At 37.6% G+C, this 20,139-nt stretch overlaps 2 protein-coding genes across 2 annotated transcripts; one reads left to right on the forward strand and one right to left on the reverse strand.

The window, feature by feature from the left end:
* The first annotated feature begins 3,153 nt into the window (after positions 1-3,153).
* On the forward strand, positions 3,154-10,665 carry LOC128520788 (glycoprotein endo-alpha-1,2-mannosidase-like protein). Its single transcript, XM_053495185.1, has 4 exons — positions 3,154-3,652; positions 6,144-6,253; positions 9,658-9,734; positions 9,901-10,665. Exons 1-4 carry the CDS (start codon positions 3,154-3,156, stop codon positions 10,535-10,537), a joined length of 1,323 nt encoding a protein of 440 aa, XP_053351160.1. The 3' UTR covers positions 10,538-10,665.
* Positions 10,666-12,752: 2,087 nt separating this feature from the next.
* yrdc (yrdC N(6)-threonylcarbamoyltransferase domain containing) lies at positions 12,753-19,819 on the reverse strand. Its single transcript, XM_053494797.1, has 6 exons — positions 19,626-19,819; positions 16,676-16,871; positions 16,485-16,599; positions 16,263-16,382; positions 16,049-16,179; positions 12,753-13,474 (listed from the first exon to the last, which is right to left on the reverse strand). The coding sequence occupies exons 1-6, from the start codon at positions 19,768-19,770 to the stop codon at positions 13,408-13,410; spliced, it is 774 nt and encodes a 257-aa protein (XP_053350772.1). The 5' UTR covers positions 19,771-19,819; the 3' UTR covers positions 12,753-13,407.
* Positions 19,820-20,139: the final 320 nt, after the last annotated feature.

A 20,139-nucleotide genomic window follows, 5' to 3' on the forward strand; every position in this document is an offset into this window, starting at 1 on the left:
GTTATTTTATATAGACTGTAAATCTCGTGCTGTTTGTCGTTTATCAAGTGGTTAATATGACTACGGCCACACAAATTAGTTAGGCTATAGTCAGAACTATTAACAATTAGTTAAAGCAATTACCAATTATGTTTTGTTTAAAAAACGAAAATGTTATCTACCATCTTATACTAGTTTTAGGAAACTTTCCTGATGTTCCTCCAGGCGAAGGTCAGGATCCGTTACATATCATGAATCAAATAATGACCAAATTCATCAATTCACTACGTGTATTATTTACATAACAAATTAATAAATGACTGAATGAATATGTCCAAATGTACCTTGTTAAGTATATGAAAGTAACCATCTGAAAGGAAATGTTATAAAGATTTTTTCATATTTTGAAATCCAGAGGTGGTTCATTAGCACATTGTTTAGCACAGGGTAACTAGTCTTTGCAAAGCTGTCATTAGTTAACATGCAAGTTAGTGTGAAATAAAGGAACAATGCATTACCATTTTTGCCCAAAAGTCTAAAAAGTTATACTACACTTTAATTTACTTTTTCCACTAGCAGGTAATTGGCACAACAACAACAATAACAATAACAATAATAATAATAATAATAATAATAATAATAATAATGCCGGCTTATCACAAAGACAAAAAGAATACAATAGAAGGGATCAAATAAACAGGCCTACTTGTATTCAATTATTGCTCTCATGTGGAACTGCAACTCCCAACAAATGTATCAATGACATTTTGTTTTCACCTCTTTATTGTATTTATGAAAAATAGTTGTTGTATATTTCCCATAATGAAAACTATTTCTGGGGTATTGTTGGTAAAGAACAAAAGCAGGAATCACTAATGGCCACATAATGACCCCATATTCAAACAATTTCCCAATAACATGACACATTTATTTGGATGCCCATGTTCCTGTGCATAAGTTGATGTTCCTTTACAAAAAAGGTTATGCTATTTTGTAGATTTATTATAGGACCTTTTGATTTGCTATAAAGAACTGATAAGCTCTAGATGAAAGGCACAGGCAACCAGCACCCATCCCCCTTCCAAAACTGAACAGATCGTCAATATTAAACCTGATTTCATCTCCATGTCAATTTATCAAGCCGTTGTTTCCAAGGTGATATAATGAAGTAGCAACCAAATCAATACGACCAAGCTCTAAATACACACACACATACACACACACATAGACAGGTTTTATTGTCAGCTTCTAAAATACTGTAGAACCTTTTTAGGTTGTTAAATATCCATAAATAAATAAAGAAGCCCTAGAAGAACCAATGAGTGTACAGCAAGTTTTGCCATCAATGGATTTTTTTTTCTACCCTGATGGCACAGGCATATTGCAAGATAGCGATGCCAGGATTCATTGGACACAACTTATAAAAAAGTTATAGGAGCACAAGATCATTTTTACACATGGATTGGCTAACAGACCAGGTCTTAACCACACTGAGAATGGCTGGGATGTGCTGGAGAACACTTTTCACACTCTGTACAATCAATACAATACAATACAACACAACACAAGTTGCTCATTTAAATGAGCAAAAACTTTGTTTAGATAATTAATCTTGTGATTAACAGCAAATTAAATCTATATTTAATAGTGGAATCAGTAGCATTTCCACTTGCAATTTAGGATGTGGACTAAACATCAGTGTGGTCATAAAAAAACACTTGTTTGTGGTCCTAATCAGAAAAAAGCTTATATTTTCTATCAATACTGGTCTATGGAGGAATACCAAAAGGCATGATGAATACAGATCTACCCTGTGCCAGAGTGCTGAGTGCATCATGGAAAGAAGAAAAATGAATCAAGCGATGTACCCATCAAGCATATTGCCCACTGTGCAAGTATCTGGAGGTAGTTTTGTATTCCAGGGTTGCTAATAATTAATCTTACTAGCCAGTAACTACAATAATATTAATGGAGAGCCTACATTGCAATACTTACCCACATTCATGCAAGGGGTGTGAATGAATCTGCACAAAGTTTGCTGATGTTGGATATATATCTGGTTAACAAATAAATAGACTACAGTATATTGACATTCATAATAGAATTTTTATGTATTTTTTAATGCATGGAATACACATATCAAGTAGTTCATTTTAAAACTTTCAGGGTATTATTTAAAATGTCCACCTTTACAAACATTTGCCTTGCGCTCCCCCTAAAGGCAATTAACACTGGGTAATATACTGTATGTCTGTAAACGTGTTTATGTTTAAACGCAGCATCCACTAACTTTGCAAATAAAGAGTCCTAAAGATTTAATTAATTAATTAATTCATTCATTCATTCATTCATTCATTCACCTTAAGTAACCGCTCTATTCTGATCAATGTGATGGTGCAGCTAACTCTGTCATTACGCACAGCAGCGTTAAAAAAAAAACACCGAACTCTTAACAAGATCTTACAGCGTTTCCATTAATGGACTACAGTGATCGAGTGTCCTACAGTGAGAGATGAAGTGTCCTATGAACATCTACACTACACTGTGTTAACTAATCCGGACAAAACATCGCCCCCTAGGCGCGCACCCTTGTCGGGAAACTTAAGTTGTGAGAGGCGAGAGCGCACGGAATATGCAGCGCCAGTGAAACGCTGTCCAAATGCTAGTGCTGGCTGGCCTGCTGCTCGGATAATATGCAGCATGGGAAAGCTCTGTAAGCCTCTGTGGTACAGCTTTGTTCATTATGGTGACTGTTTCTGTGCTCCTAGCACAAAAGCATCATTGATCTCCAGGCATTACCGGATATAGGACTAAAGTGTAGAGACTTGGAGATTGTGTTTTGGCTTTAATACTCGTCAGAGACCATCTCAGTTTACGCAGCTCTATTTCCTTCCTCATATTAAGCTATTTTTTCCCGAGGAACTTTGCCATCACATTCAATTTCGGATCAGCATGCAATATCTAAAGTTTATCTAAATATTCCCGCAATCATGTAGACGTTTTTATTCTGCAGTGCTTGTGTGCACACACCTAATGCCGCGGTTAAAGTACTGTTCGGCTGAACAAGTTTGATAAGGTTGGTGTGTTCATTAACACATAGTTCTCGCCCTTAAGGATCAGCTGTCAGCTGTTTATTTCCTGATTTTCTTTCCACGTTTTTTTTTTGTTGAAAGCATGGCTCGACTACGCAGAAAATCTTGCGTGCTTCTTTTTCTCTTCGCGCTCTTCGTGCTCGGGACTCTGGTGGGATTAAGGAGTCTGAAGCCGAGTGATGGATTGTCGGATCTTGACATTTCGCCTATTAACGGGGAGAAAGTTGACAGGCGTGCGGTTTTCAGCGATGTCCTGTCACCGGCCGCTCAGGAACGCGTTGTCGCAAGTAAGGCAAAAGCAGCCGGCTCAAACCCGAGTCCGGACAGAGGCGTATCCTACGATGTTCATATATTTTACTACACATGGTATGGAAACCCTCAAACTGATGAGAAATACTTGCATTGGGACCATATCCTGGTGCCACACTGGGACCCAAAAATCGCCGCCAGTTATCCGAAAGGAAGGCATGTACCCCCCGAGGACATCGGCTCGAGTTTTTACCCTGAAATGGGGCCATACAGCTCGAGGGATCCGGAAGTGCTGGAGTCTCACATGGAGCAAATTAGCACATCAGGGGCAGGTAGCACTCTTTACAGGATAGTCATCCATGTATTCACGCTGATCTATTTCTAAGGCTATACCGTGTAGCGCGAGTTACAGTAGCATAGGCGGTGCATGTTTGCAATGTGCTGTTAACTATACACCGGAAGTTCAGTGTTTTTTCTTAATGAGACAGTGATCGAGACTCATATGAGCTAGACATAACTTTCCTAGGAGAAAACATTTCTACAAAGACTTGCCAAATTAATCTTATACGTGCTCATCACATCAGTCTACAGCCTGCTCGTTACAAGTTTAAAGCATGCACCCATCAGAGAAAAATTAGGATTTAGCACGGCCTAATTGATAGATAAAATTAAGATAGCAAAGTTAACGCTACTAACGTTTACAGTGCAGCTTGTCAAAAACAATACAGCTCTATTCGTTCTCTTCACCAAAAGCAGTGTTCCAACATAGGCGCAACATTCAGCACCGAGAAGTGAACAGCTCCATATCTCTTACTCTCAGTATAATTGCGATCAAAACTGTGTCCCGTCACACAACACATAGGTGTTATTTATTATCTTGAAGTATTTATTAATGTAAAATAATGATTTTATACTGTCTTTAATACTGCACAGATAAGAGGGTCATATGGTGAAAGCACAGTAAATATCGTAATTATCATTGTATGTGGTTGTAGTAATTTATTTACATTTTGCTTAATTAATGGGGTTTATGGGTAATATTTCAGTGCCTGCACATGTGTGGGACGAAAAAAAAAATCTCTCCTTTTTTTTTTTTACATTTTTTTTTAGAAAAGTAATTACAAGTAGCCCCTAAAACTCAGGGTATTTAGACATTTCTTGTTAGGCTTTTTATTTTTTATTTTTAAATAAACCTATATAGGGCTAAGGATTTTGCAGTACTGAGTGATGTCCTTTTTTAAGCACCACCCAGGCATTATGATTAACTTTATTTATTTTTTAACCAACTATACAAACATGACTAAATAAAATTAAAAAAAAGTGTCATATAGGTAAAGAAATAGCAGAGATGCGCACTAACCCATATACCCATACGACATACAAGGTGGTGTTGGAAAAAGTAAGTCAAACACTAGGCCTCTGATGACACCAAACACCAACTAGAGTTGGGTGTTAGTAAAACCTCAAACATTGTCAGTGTGGTATTCACATTTAACATCAATTAATGCCTCACAAAAAATAAGATCCCAGAAAACCTAAAATCAAGTATTGGTTATTTACATGTAGCTGGAAATGATTTTAGAGTAATCTAAAAGATTTTAGATATCCACCGTCCACAAATTGTGCACAAATGAAAATGATTTAGTACTGTGGCTGCCCTCCAATAACTTGATCATCCAGCCAAATCACTCCAAAGACACAACATAGAATGCAGAATAAAGTAAAAAGTATCCAAGAATAACAGCTATAGTTTTAAAGCATTCATTAAAGTTGAATAACATCTCATGAGTCAATCATACATAAAACATAAAACATGGCTTCCTCCATGATGTGCAGCTATGGATACCATAACTGTTCAAAGTTATGGTATCCATGGCTGGACATCATGGAGGAAGCCATTGCTTTCCAAAAAAACTCTGAAGTTGCTAAAGATGACATTGACACTCCACAACATACTTGGAAAATGTCTTGTGACCAGATTAATTAAAAATAGAATTGTTGGGGAAGAACTACATCAAAACTTGAAAACATCATACCAAGTATTGTAGAGGGAGCATTATGATTTAGGGCTGCTATGCTGTTTCTGTACCTAGACTGCTTGCCATTGCGAAGGGAGAAATTCATTCCCAAGTTTTTAATGCATTCTACAGGATAGTGTTTGGGTTACTGTCTGCACTCCTGACCTTAGAAGAAGCTGAGTGATGCAGCATGACAATAACCCTAAACAAGTACATATACTACATAATGGCTTCAGAAACAAAATCTGTCTTCTGGAGCAGCCAAGTCAGAGTCCAGACCTCAACCCAACAGAGATACTGTAAACCCAACAGAGATACTGTTTACACCAGGGCCCCTAGCTGAGGCAGTGTTGTGAAGAATGGTCCAAAATTCCTCCTCAATGTTATGCAGGTCTAATCCATAGTTACAGGAATGCTTGAGGTTAATTCGCTAAAATGTGTTTTAACCGAATATTAAAACACTGTTTCACTTAGTTTTCTATCATCACTTTGTATGTTTAATGTCTGTGTTCAATAAAGACATAAAAGATTATGACTGTTTTGTCAGGTTAGAAATATTGCTTTTGTTTAAATTTGTGACTTTGTTCACGTTTCATGAGGAAACCAGGAAATTGCTAATGGTGCACAGTGAATCTATTTTGTCCCGGGTCAAACCCCACAACCACCAAGTTGCCACTGTTGGGCCCCTGAGCAAGGCCCTTAACCCTCAACTGTTCAGATGCATAATGAAATAAAAATGTAAGTCGCTCTGGATAAGAGCGTCTGCCAAATGCCTAAATGTAAAATGTAAAATATTGTCTCTAAGGTGTAGTTGTGCTGTCCTGGTATCCTCCGGGTTTGGCTGATGATCATGGAGAGCCTTCTGAAGATATGGTACCATCAATGCTGGATGCTGCACTCAGGCACAATTTAAAGGTAAGGATATCATTTTAAATTGGCAAGTATGTATTGCAAGGGGTTAATAAAATGCTGTGTGGTGTCTGTATTTTCATTAGTGGTTTAATGAGTTGTATAGGTGTTTAAGAAATGCTGCGGTTAACTGTTATAGAAAAAGCTTTTAGCAAGAGGATATTCTCCATTCCTCTTGCTATATAAAGCTCCTCATCAAATTTTAACTTTGTATGGTCTACAGTATGGGTTAAATTACACTCCTTCGTAATCTAACCCATGTAACTTTAGAATGCTCCTGCTAATGAAGTGTGGCTGAAGAAGATGCTCTTAGATACAGCAGATGGTAGATGGTGTTAGTAAAATAAAATGTTCAGTCAATCGTCAACAATTATATTCACAAGTTCAGCACAAAAACACAGGGATCTGATCATAATTGTCCTATGCTTTCTGTCTAAGCCCATCTGAAGAGATTAATCAAGTGCATTTTAGCTACAAGCTGTATTTGAAATAGCAAATTTGCGAAATATACACATCAGTACAGCAGTGCTAGTACTAGGCTATGTAATGAGGAGTTGTATAGCAGAAGAATAACAAGTAAGAGTTATTTTGGGGAAAATATATTTGTTTAAGAAATGGCTGTAAGCATGCAAGTAGTTCATGTTAAAAATTTAATTATAAACATATTACAGTCCAAAAGAAAGAAAACAATTTTAGGTTAAAATATTTAACAATGCAGTTAAACTTCAATCAATACCATTAGTGTCTGTGTAGTGTACTTTAACTTTTATATTGAGTATAATGAGCTCTTTGATGATAATCTATAATATTATACTGTAGTTAATTGAACCATTTTCTTTAAATATAATAATTGAGGGCTTGTCTCACAAAGTAAAATAATTTTTAGCTAGATTCTTTACTGAGCTTGGTGAAATAAAGACAGCCTAGCCTATTTAAACCATTTTTTTTACACCAATATTTGGATATTTGAAAGCAGACATTGTCACTGAAAGCTATATATATATATATATATAACTTGTAATATATATAACTTGTAAGTAGAGTGAGTAATTTGGATTTATAGTGTAGCTTTCAGTGACAATGTCTGCTTTTAAATATCACAAATATTATGATATATGAAATCTTATATTTGTGATCACCATTAGTGTTTTTTAGTGTCATTTAACATAGGAGACTCTCAGCATAGGTCAGAAACATAGAACACTTTAATTCCATTTTGATTAAAAAAGCCATGAAAACAATACTTTTGTTGCTTTTTTCACATACACCAAAAAAAAAACTTTTATTTTTTTCTTTTATACACATTGCTTTCCACAGTGCTTTACTGTACAGTACTTACTGTCTAGACCTTGCAACATTACTTGAGCAGTCTTAAAATTAACTGAGACTATTCCAACTGCACAAAGACATTACGGCAGAGTAATGGTGATATGCATTAGGCAGGATTTTTTTCAAAACAGTTATGGACATGATCAATTTCCGTATCCATTGATTCACCCCAAGGTAAGTATGTGCTGTTCCACCTCCTTGAATGTGCCACACTCATTTATTTAACGCATCAGACTAAAAATGATTGTGGCCTGCATCACCTCAATCCATTAGTATCTTTCTGCAGCAGTTTTATGATGACATAAGAGACTTTATATATCTAATCTGGAAAGCTGCAGGAAATGTACAGTAAATTTTACCTCTGTTCCTTATGTTTCAAAGGCCTCAGAATACTAATTTACTGCATTTTATTTGATCTTCCAATAGCACATACACAATGACTGGAAAAATAAGAAACATTAAAAAAAAAGAAACTTTACATACAGAGATTATAGAGGTTAGTCCAACATACCCTACCCACTATTAGTATAGTGTTTCTAATAAAATGTTCTGTTAGTGTATGTATTGTATCTGTTTGGTGTTTCGCTAATGCTGACACGGTGTTGCTACAGCAGATCATCACAAGCTTGGCTCAGGTTTTATGCTGGATACCCTTCCTGGCGCAACCCTCCCATTTTTATCCGGGCTTGGAACCGGCACTGCATCCGGTGGCTGGGAATTGAGCCCGGGCCTTCCACATGGCAGGCGAGACTCCTACCACTGAGCCACCAGTGCCCCTTTATATATATTGTAGCGTTTTTACGCCGGGAAGAATGCTGGAGAGACGAGTGAGCTTATTTGCTACCCAATGCAATGGCTGGGAGTACTTTATTAAGCACACAGCATGTAAGGCATGAGCAGCACCTTCACTCAGGAGCCTACATCCAATTCAGCACTAGCTTGAACTGGAGCACATTTCACACGTCACACACCCCTCACACAAACAGGGCCGAAGCCACCAACCCAAACACCTTTCCCCAACATGGTGAACACACACCGACATCCCCGCAAGGCATGCTGGTCGTCAGCCGCCGCCCCGCCCACGCCACAATATCTTTATTGAAATCTTAACTGAGCATGACCTGACCAGAAATTGTTATCTTTTGTAATTAATTATCAACCCTGCTACTATACCCTAAAAAACGGGCAGGTAGAGAGATCTGACATGTCTTCAGCCCTTGGATGTTTAACTGCAGGTTAATATTTTTGTTGTATATACCTTGCTTGTTTCTAATTTATTCAATTGGTTCTGTTCCCAAAATATCACAAACTAGTGGCTGGTTAGGAGCATAGTTACTAAAGTCTGCTGCATGTTCATGTTAATGTGGTCTTTATTTAAGTTTAATATCAACTTTGTATCTGACTTGCATTGTGAATGGGATCCTAGTCCTGATGGGGCGTGTTTAGGCTTCGTGAACCATTTTGGTAAACTTACTAAAAACAAAAATAACAAAAGCAATGTGCCTCATATTTTTATATTTATGTTTCTTTAAAATACATTTGTTCAATCTAAATATAAAAAATAAAAATGTATTACTATAGAGTTGCATCACTAATATGTACTTTATTCCTCCAGAACATGATTTCTCTGTAAAGCTCTTGTAAAGCTTATTTCCATACAGCATAAAGAACACAAACAGTGCCAAATCCTTAATAATCTGGTGCATAAACACTTTTTTTCTGGTGCAAAGAATACCTTAAGGTGCAGTTCCAAATTTTAAGAGGTTATGGCCACCTCAGGCACAACTGAAAGAAAAGATGGATCTTTTTTGTTAATCTCAAACAAGGTGTACAATTCTGAACATTTTAGATGCAAGTTCTTTTGACTTTACACAGTTTGGTTACCTTGGTGATTTTTGAATGCCTTTTTGAATGTTACTGCACTTACCAAGGACAACAAGCCTGCTGCACATCTAAGCATATTACATTTGCCCTATGTTTGCTTTTGTGTTGAAAGGAGGAACTAATCAGATGACTAAGGTCATCTTGCAATACATTACAAAAGGAACTTGCTTGCCAGGGTTTATTGTGTACTTTTCCAGGTGGCGTTTCATATCCAGGCCTATAAAGGAAGGACGGATCATAGCTTACATAACAACATCAAATACATCATCGACAGGTTGGGTTTAAATTTAAAACCTCATAATATATACACTACATTATGTTAAATATTTAACTAGTTTGCATTATACTCCTTAACCATGAATGAAGTGTTATGCATGTAAATAGCACACATTGCTTATATTGGTCACTAGATAAATTAAAGCTGCATTGTGTGTATTTAGGTATGGAGATCATGAGGCTTTCTACCGCTTCAGCAGCAGCAGTGGAAAAGTGTTACCTCTTTTTTATATCTATGACTCTTACCTGACTCCAACTGAGGCTTGGGCAGAGTTGCTAACCTCAACAGGCTCTCACAACCTACGTGGAACCCCATATGATGGTGTCTTCATTGCACTGATTGTGGATGAGAAACACAAGCATGACATCCTTGCTGGAGGATTTGATGGAATGTATACATATTTTGCTTCTAATGGATTCTCCTATGGCTCCTCACATCAAAACTGGAAAGGCCTCAAGGCCTTTTGTAATGGAAACAATCTGCTTTTTGTACCAAGTGTGGGTCCTGGCTATATCGACACTAGTATACGGCCCTGGAACAACCACAACACTCGGAACAGAGTAAATGGCAGATACTATGAAACTGGCCTGCAAGCGGCACTGAATGTGCAGCCTGAGATTGTTTCAATCACTTCCTTCAATGAATGGCATGAGGGCACACAGATTGAGAGAGCAATGCCCAAAAAGACATTGAGGCGTGTATACCTGGACTACCAGCCACATGAGCCAGATCTTTATTTAGAACTTACCAGATCATGGGTTGAGCAGTACCATAAAGAGAAAGAGCGATGGATTGTTTGATCAAGTTGGCATATTGGAAGATGTTGTATAAATGCATGATAAATGGCAAAATTATCAGAAAATAAGTCATATAAGCTTAATTTGCAGTTCCTCTGCTAACCTTTAATAAACATATTAAAATGTCAAAAGAGCACAGAAATTCCTTCAATCAAAGAAGTGGCATGACATTTATAGTTTAATAACTATAATGCCTTTATGTAAGAGTCCTGTGATCTTTAAAATATGTTTCCCTCCCTGCAATGTTGCATAACTTATCACATACAGAAAATGTTGGTTGGGAAGTGAAACCGAGCCTTCTGCATGGCAGGCGAGGAAACCTACCACTGAGCCACCAGAGCCCAACCCATACAAAAATTTAATGAAGAACGAGTTAATTAATAGCTTAATCTGCATAAAAATTAACTCATAGCTCACAATATAAGAGCAGTTGTAAGTAGGTTACAAAAGCTGGCAGTGGATTTTAAGGATGCCAAGATATAACATTCTAAACTCAGCAAAAAAAGAAATGTCCCTTTTCAGGACTGTGTATTTCAACAATAATGTTGTAAAAATCCAAATAACTTTACAGATCTTCATTGTAAAGGGTTTAAACAATGTTTTCCATGAATGTTCAATTAACCATAATCAATTAATTAACATGCACCTGTGGAATGGTCGTTAAGACCTTAACAGCTTACAGAAAGTAACTTTTAAGGTCACAGTTCTAAAAACGGACACTAAAGAGACTTGTCTACCGACTGTGAAAAACACCCAAAGAAAGATGCCCAGGGTTCCTGCTCATCTGCGTGAACGTGCATTAGGCATGCTGCAGGGAGGCATGAGGACTGCTGATGTGGCTAGGGCAATAAATTGGCATGTCCGCACTGTGAGACGCCTAAGACAGCGCTACAGGGAGACAGGAAGGACAGCTGATCATCCTCACAGTGGAAGACTACGTGTAACAACACCTGCACAGGATCGGTACATCCGAATATCACACCTGCGTGACAGGTACAGGATGGCCACAACTGCCCGAGTCACACCAGGAACACACAATCCCTCCATCAGTGCTCAGATTGTCCGCAATAGGCTGAGAGAGGCTGGACTGAGGGCTTGTAGGCCTGTTGTAAGGCAGGTCCTTACCAGAAATCACCAGCAACAACGCCGCCTATGGGAACAAACCCACCTTTGCTGGACCAGACAGGAGTGGCAAAAAGTGCTCTTCATTGATGAGTCACGGTTTTGTCTCACCAGGGGTGATGGACGGATTCGTGTTTATCGTCGAAGGAATGAGCGTTACACCAAGGCCTGTACCCTGGAGCGGGATCGATTTGGAGGTGGGGGGGTCCGTCATGGTCTGGGGCAGTATATCACATCAGCATCGGACTGAGCTTGTTGTCATTGCAGGCAATCTCAATGCCTTGCAGTACAGGGAAGACATCCTCCTCCCTTATGTGGTACCCTTTATGCATGCTCATCCGGACATGATCCTCCAGCAGGACAATGGCACCAGCCATACTGCTCGTTCTGTGCCCGAGTTTCTGCATGACAGCAATGTCAGTGTTCTGCCATGGCCACCGAAGAGCCCGGATCTCAATCCCATAGAGCACGTCTGGGACCGGTTGGATCGCAGGGTGAGGGCTAGGGCCATTCCCCCCAGAAATGTCCAGGAACTTGCAGGTGCCTTGGTGGAATAGTGGGGAAACATCTCAGAGCAAGAACTGACACATCTGGTCCAGTCCATGAGGAGGAGATATTTCAAGCGGCTGGTGGCCACACCAGATACTGACTGGTACTTTTGATTTTGAGCCTCCCTTCATTCAGGGACACATTGTGGAACATTTTTAGTTCATGTCTTATGGTGTTGACTCTTTTAGTGTTCATACAAATATTTACACATTAAGTTTACTGAAAGTAAAGACAGTTGATGAGTTTAGAACTCTTTTAAATCTGTACCATATAATTTGTATGCTGATGCACATCTCTAGAGCTTTATAATTATTCATGTGAGGTGAAGGTCATAAGGTGACTACTGTGTGCATTGAACAAGGAACAAATGCTTCACTCTTCAGAAGCCTTTGCAGTCTAGCAGTCCTCTTAGTAACATGCACTGTTAGGTACGTAACTGTCTGTTCCCACACAGAACATTTCAGATGATGACAATGACAATAAGTTCTTTTATGAAATCATTCACAGAGGTGAAAGGCAAAAAAAAAAAAAAAAAATACAGAGTACATTTAAATAAAAGATGATTTAATTTTAGTTCAGTTTCTGGGTGAAATGGCACTGAAGATAAAGTTCAGTATTATGCACAATATTACTGAATCATTGTTGGTCCTCAATGTAACTTAGTTCAATGTTGGCTACATAAAGATATAAGATCCATTAAGCAACCAATAATAATAAATAAAAGTTCACATAACCAGGTTTAAACCAAAAGGAAAAGATCTTAAAACATTTGCTGATTTTTAAGTAAGCACTCACTGTTAAATCTTTACCTGATTATTTAATGAGGCACAGTATATTTTCTTATCTAAAAGAACAATCCCAATATGGGACTAATCTATAATCCTAATTTGTTGTAAGAAAAAACATCTTGCATATCAAGATCTTGTACATCATTACTGCTGACCACTGAAGTAAAGTCTGCATTGTGATGTAAATGTTAATTATTTTAAAAAAAAAAGTGATAAAAAAAAGAACCTTTTATGATAACCCTAAAGTCATACAAAAAAAGCTTAGGACAAATATACATTTGAAACTACCCATTTCCAGACACATCTGTAGCTACTTTGTAGTGGCTTCTCGGTCCAAGTTAAAATCCAGATGGTTGTCAACCGGTTCCTGGTTTGTGCACTTTAGCAGGATAACAGTAGAGAGCTAAAGGTTCATTAACTGGAAGAATCCTTCAATAAATCATATTTCTTCGCAAGTATAGCAACTGTGGCTGAACATGCACTGTAAGAGAAGAAGAGATTTTCAGAGAGGATTTGTATACTGCCAAAAACATCTGAATGCAAGTGATTTTTGTACTAAGATAGCACAAAATATTAAAGCAAAGGTTATACATGATGAGGTCACTTACTATCTCACTGGGCAAGTAAAAGTTTTAATGTGTTGCACAGTTACAGCAGTAATTTCCTAGAAATCTAATTGATTAGGCTAACATATTGTAGCTGTGGTAAATTAAAATGCTTAAAAAAAAAGTCAAATGAAAATCAGCACACAGGTTGAAATCTGCTGTCATTAGGGTGCCTGAGCGGTTTTGGGTCATTTGCAAAACACACCCACTGGAATTTAATATCCCCCTCCTAGGGGATTTTTAAAACCGGGCTTATGTGATATCAAGACATTGAGAATGCAAAGCTGTTTTTGAAATCTTAAACGGTTCAGCCGTGACAATGCATTAAACATCAATCTGACAGGACAGTATAATGCTTATTTTCCTATATTAAGTCTTAATATAAAATTTCCCCCATTCTACCATTATGTCATAATGGTATTGTTATGTCCCCATTAAATGCATGTTGACAAATCACAGTTTGTGTGGTGCACCCAGGAGGCGATGGCGCGGGTGCTTGGGCCCGCTCATTGTTGCTTGCAACTATATTTTACTTTGCCAGTATTTCCACACATTTATGTCCGTTCTATCATGTGTGTTTGTTTTTTAATCAGTCTAGTATTTGTATTAGGATTTATTGCCATATCAGCTTCTTAGGCTATTTCATGGCAAGATTCACATCAAATATTAAGCTGATTTATTTGAACCAATTTTATGTTAATGGAAGTGATGTAGAGAGTAGTGGAAAAGTAAAAAAAGGATATAATAATAAAAGATCATATTATAGCATGGTCTTGGTCAGAAGAACAAGATTTTACATAAGGTTTTTTAGGTGCACTTTCGATAGAAACTGTAAAAGTTTTTCTGGTTTTGTCTTGCAGAATATGTTTTTTAAATCTTGTTCTGGTAGAAATTGTTTTCTTATGGTATTAAAAGTTGGGCAGTCCAAAAGTATGCGTTTTACGGTTAGGGTAGTTCTGCAGTGTTGACATTTTGGACCTTCTTTATCCTTTAATAAATAAGCATGGGTAATATATGTATGGCCTATACGGCAGCTTGTATATATGACCTGGCCGTGTCTTGATTCGAATGGGTGATAACTTCTTTTTCCTACCACTAGGTTTATTTCGAATAATTGTTTCTGTAAGGGCTTGTCTTGCTGCCATGTCAGCTGGTTCATTTCCCTTTATTCCACCATGTGCTAGAATCCAGTAGAAGATAATATTGTGAGGGTCCTTCTTTAGTTGGTTTGCCTTGATTAATATATCAGTGATTATTGGGTGATTTGTTTTCATAGATTTCAAAGCTTGTAAGCAGGATTTTGAGTCGGTAAATACTGAGGCATTTAGTTCCCTTTCTTTTTCAATATGTTCCAGAGCAAGTAACAGAGCCCGGGCTTCTGCCGTAAAGGTGGAACTTTGGTCTGGGATAGGGACTCCGTAGTGATGTTGGTCGGTTATAGCTGCTGCAGAAACGTGGTTGTCCATTTTTCATCAGTCTGTCTAAATGGGTTTACGGTAGGGGAAAATGCTTTTTATTTCGAGGACTTGTTGACAGAATATATACGGATGAGTTTCAGCCTTCTTATTATAAGTCCGTTCCAGATTGATCTTAAGCTTTTCCAAGCTCCAAGGAGGTATTGGGCAAAAGTGTGTCTGACTTAGGATGCCTAGATTTATGCCTAAGTTTTCCATGTGAGGTCTGGCCTCATACAGATGCAAATATTGTGGGAAGAAGATTAGATTATAAGATGGATTTTGTGAATTTGTTTTTTATCTTTGTTGCACACTGGAGAGCTAGTTTCAAACATCTTATATGAAGAGGTGGTTAATTTGCTTCTGTGTATAGGCTTTAAACAGCTGAAGTTCTGAAGGCTCCCAATGCAAGTCTCAGTCCTTGGTGGTGGACAGTGTCTAGCATTTGCAAGTATGATTTTCTGGTGGATCCATAGACAATACTTCCATAATCCAGCCTGAATCGGACCAGTAGTCTGTACAGTCGTAGTACAGTAATACTGTGTAATCCAAGCCCCATTTAGTTTTAGCTAGTGACTTAATAATGTTCAAAACTTTTAGGCATCTGTTTCTTAGGGACTTGTTAGCCCAGAGCAGTACTAAGAATTTAGCTCCTTTGACGACTTTAATTGGTTTTCTGCCGATGAATAGTTCTGGTTAATCTGTCTAGTAAATATCATTTTACAGTCAAAAAAAGTTGCACCTCAGCTGAAGAGTAGCAAGTTGATTTCTAAATGAGCAGCAACAAAGTTTTCTGCATCACCATTAGCTGCATTAGGTTTAAATACAAATGTTTGTAAAGATCAATGTCGTAGGGCTTATATTTTTCTTTGGGTGTTGAATCTACAACAAGCAATTAAACAAAAAAAATGGAATATAAAATCTACTTGTCTTAGACACCTATGCTGATTTGTCACAGTATTAAAAATACTTGGTGTATTATGGCAGAATTCTTACCAGCCAGGTCTAATAATGCGATATCTGCCAGGTACTGAGAGGTCCACAACTGTTGAGCCCAGTCGACTATGATCACCTATTGGGCCACCATCCACCACAAGGGCTAGGCTTGGCCACAGCTCCTCAAACTCCTACAGAGCAAAATCATTAATAGGCATAACCAGGTGAGATTCTCTTGGAGAGTAAAAACAAAAACAAAGACAGTTGTACTCACATGAACTGCAAGAGTGCTGGACTGTGCGCTGATATTAGCACTTGTTAGAGCAAGCGGCTCATCACACATCTGACACAAGCGGCTTATGAAGGGGTGGTCTGGGATGCGGACACCTACAAGCTACAGGTCAGTCACAAACACATGAACAAAAAGAAGAAAACTTGTTTTTTTTTTCCCTTTTACACTTCATACATTTATAACAGTTAGGTTAGTTAGACTCACCCTAGTAAATGGATTGAGATCTGTATTCAGTTCTTCAGACCTTTCAAGTACCAGAGTGACTGGCCCAGGAAGAAGATCTTTCAGAAGCTCTTCTTTTACAGTAACTTTGCAATATCTTAAAACAAAATATATGTAGAATATTGTAGTAACTTAAACATGATAATTGATATAGCAATAAATCACAAACTTACTTGTAGATGTCTTGTATTTCTCCAACACAAATAGCTAAAGGCTTGTCGCCATTTCTTCCCTTGATATCATACACCCTTTTGATGGCTTCTGAATTCTGAGCCAAGCAAGCCAGGCCATAGATTGTGTCAGTGGGAACAGCGATGACCTGGCCTTCTTTTAGAGCCTTTAGTGTAGATTGAAGAATTTGTGCTTCATCTGTGTTTAAAGAAAAAAAAAAAAATGAATGAATATAAAAGCTGTACAATGTGCAAGCACTTGCACTATACTGTATGTCGAAGAGGCAGCGTGCTGGTGTTTCTGCACAAATATGAACATTTTATTAACATAATGAAGTGCAGCAGGCACCTGATAACCTGGTTACCTAGTAGCAAGGTTGAATTCACTATTCTAATATAATTCAAATCTTCTAAAAAAAAATGTGACTTGTCTTTTAAGGGAAACATCAACCTGAAGGACTAGATCTACAAAAGATGAAAAATATTTTTTTTTGTTTAAATTCCGACTTCACTTTCTTTTGTAAACAAAGTTGCTGGTGGACCCAGTCTTGCATCATCTCTGCCTAAAGTAAGCAGTGCTTTAGTGCTATATTCTGTTACCACTTCATCCATACCCTCTGCTTAAGCAAATATGGTTTCAAAGTTTTAATGTTTTTTATTCAAAAATTGCTGTCCACATTTTTCTCATATATATAGTCTATATAGTCAAAAGAATGTGGAATGTGTAGTGAAAACGTCACGATCCAAATATGCAAAGATAAGGTCAATGTCTCCGTCTAGTGACCACACCCTGGTTACGCAGCTAACGGAAGTCAGGCTGAGTCTTATTTCTCAGACTAGGCTGCTATGTGACCGTCTTTAGGGGCTGTTCAATTGTGTTATTTTAAATACAGTGAGCGCCATGTTTTCCGTGTGTGTCCACGAAGCAGCGAGTTGAAAAATCCCAACATTTCACATACAATCAGCGTTCACAATGTCCTCCTTGATCATCTGGTGAAATTCTCTATGTTTTTTTTGTGCTTGAAGGATGATGGGAGGCACCATAATAGAAGCCACGGGAGCACAAGCTCGTGAATGCTTTGGAATAAAAGAAAAAGCGTGGAGAAAGTGTGGCTGGCATGTTTAAAATAAAAGCAGTGTGGAGTTCAATTAAAGGTAAATTATTCTGTGAAAAACAGGTGTCAAACAAATTCAAGGATAAAAAAATTCAAGGATAAATGCAGAAAAGGTTGTCCTGTGCATTTCTCTCTGAAAATAAAATGGGTCGTTCCAGACATAGGTTGGCATCGCTATCAGTCAAAACCACTTATACTACATCTTTTCACACTTTTTTTGATTCAAAAGTTGATTAAAGATGGGAAAACATACAAAAAAGTGCACAAAATGATAGGCTGCTCTGCTAAAATGATATCAAATGCTTTAAAATAAAGACCAAAACCAGAAAGCTATTAGCTAGAAGCACCACAAAGTCCTATTGTTGAAAAAAACACATGTGCTGAAGAGGTTACAGCTTGCCAAAGAACATATTGACTGACCCAAAGGGAAATGGCGCAATTTTTTGTGGACTGATAAATGCAAGATTCATCATTTTGGGTCTAGAGGCGGCAATCAGTTTGTCAGGCGGCCCCCAAACACTGAATTCAAGCCACAGTACACTGTGAAGTCAGAGAAGCATGGAGGCACAAGTATCATGATATAGGGATGCTTCTCATACTATGGTGTTGGGCCTATTTATCACATTTCAGGGATCATGGAACAATTTAAGTACATCAGAATACTTAAAGAGGTCACGTTGCCATATGCTTAAGAGGAAATGCCCTTGAAATTGGTGTTTCAACAAGACAACGACCCTGAACACACCAGTAAGCAAGCATCATCTTGGTTCCAGACCAACAAGATTAACGTTATGGAGTGGCCAGCCCAATCCCCAGACCTAGAAAACTTGTGGGCTGAAATTAAAAATGCTGTTTCTTGGGCTGGAATACCTGTTCAAAGGTGTCAGAAGTTGTTTGAATCCATGCAGCACAGACGTAAAGCAGTTCTCAGAAACAATGGTTATACAACTAAATATTAGTACAGAGATGCACAACAAAGATTAAACTTAAAGCATTTTTGTTTAAACTGTAAATTCATCACTTTGTAAAGATGAATGATGACACTGCTATTTTTTTGCACAGACTAATATTTGTTTTTCTTAACTAATAATACATTAAGCACATTTTTGTTATGTTGTGATCCAGAATAGAACGTGCAGGGTGTTTAATGCATTTATGTGATTTAAATGAAAAGTTATTATATGGAGCTTTTCTCACACACAACCGTATCTGAGCTGTAACTCGGGGCAACAGCGTGGTGAAGCCGCACTGCATACTGGGAACTTGGAGTACAGCAGCTGCTGTTCGTCGTTAAAAATGACGAGTAAGGAAAGAAGCTCTTGGCTTTTCTATTAAACGCTGGCTATATTTAAGTAAAAGAGCTTCAGTTTTACGGGAGCACTAACCATGAAATATGGCCGATATCTCATCATTGTGTAGTCCAATTCTTATATTAAACTCTATTATAACTGCGCAAACAACCAAGTTACAGACAGCAACAAATTAATCAATCTTTATTTATATAATACTATCCACTGCCAAGTAGTTCCTATGCGCTCAACAAAGTGTATAATGCAAAATGTGGACTAAGTTTGTAAAATTAACTAATAAAAAACTTAAATTAAACGTCAGAATCACTTAAACACTGCAGGGCTGTACCCAACTGCACATCTAAACAAACAATTATTTGACAAACTGAATTTTAAACCAAGACATCAACAATCTAAACGGGGGTTACAAGTAATTTACAAACCCTCTATGAATAAGGCTTATTAATTACGGAGTTTTTTCGTTATGAGACTGCTTTTACACTAGCGTTGCTCGGAGTTACATTGCATCATGCTGCGAGCTAAACTCACCTGCTGTGTCTCTGTTCTGCGCCAGCGGTAACAACCGCAACACCGAGGTCTTCAGCTCTTTACACATGGCCCTGACTCTCACTGGTTTATAAGGAAAGAGCTCAGACGAAGAGATTAACATACGAAAAAGTGATCGCACATTCATAGACACACACTAATTTGGCGAATTACAGCATGCTCTCCATGCACATCGCAACCAGGAAGCGTCAACTAGACCTGCCTGAAAATGTCACAATAAAAGTCTTTGCTTTATTAAAAGGACAAAGCTTAAAGTTTCAACTACCACCGCATTAATGGATACATAAAAATTACATTTCAAATGAACAAATAATTATTTAAGATACCAAATGTATCAAGCCATCATTAATCCTATTATACAATCGTTTAGAAATAATCAAAATAGTCGTAGATGAGCTATCAATAGTTTAAATAAATTTTGATGTTTTATTTATTCTTTCTAAAATAAATTTCTGGCACTTGATAAAATTATTTAAAACTAACAAAATTACAAGAC

The sequence above is a fragment of the Clarias gariepinus genome, chromosome 4 (assembly GCF_024256425.1).
Source record: "Clarias gariepinus isolate MV-2021 ecotype Netherlands chromosome 4, CGAR_prim_01v2, whole genome shotgun sequence".
In the NCBI taxonomy this organism is placed as follows: Eukaryota; Metazoa; Chordata; class Actinopteri; order Siluriformes; family Clariidae; genus Clarias; species Clarias gariepinus.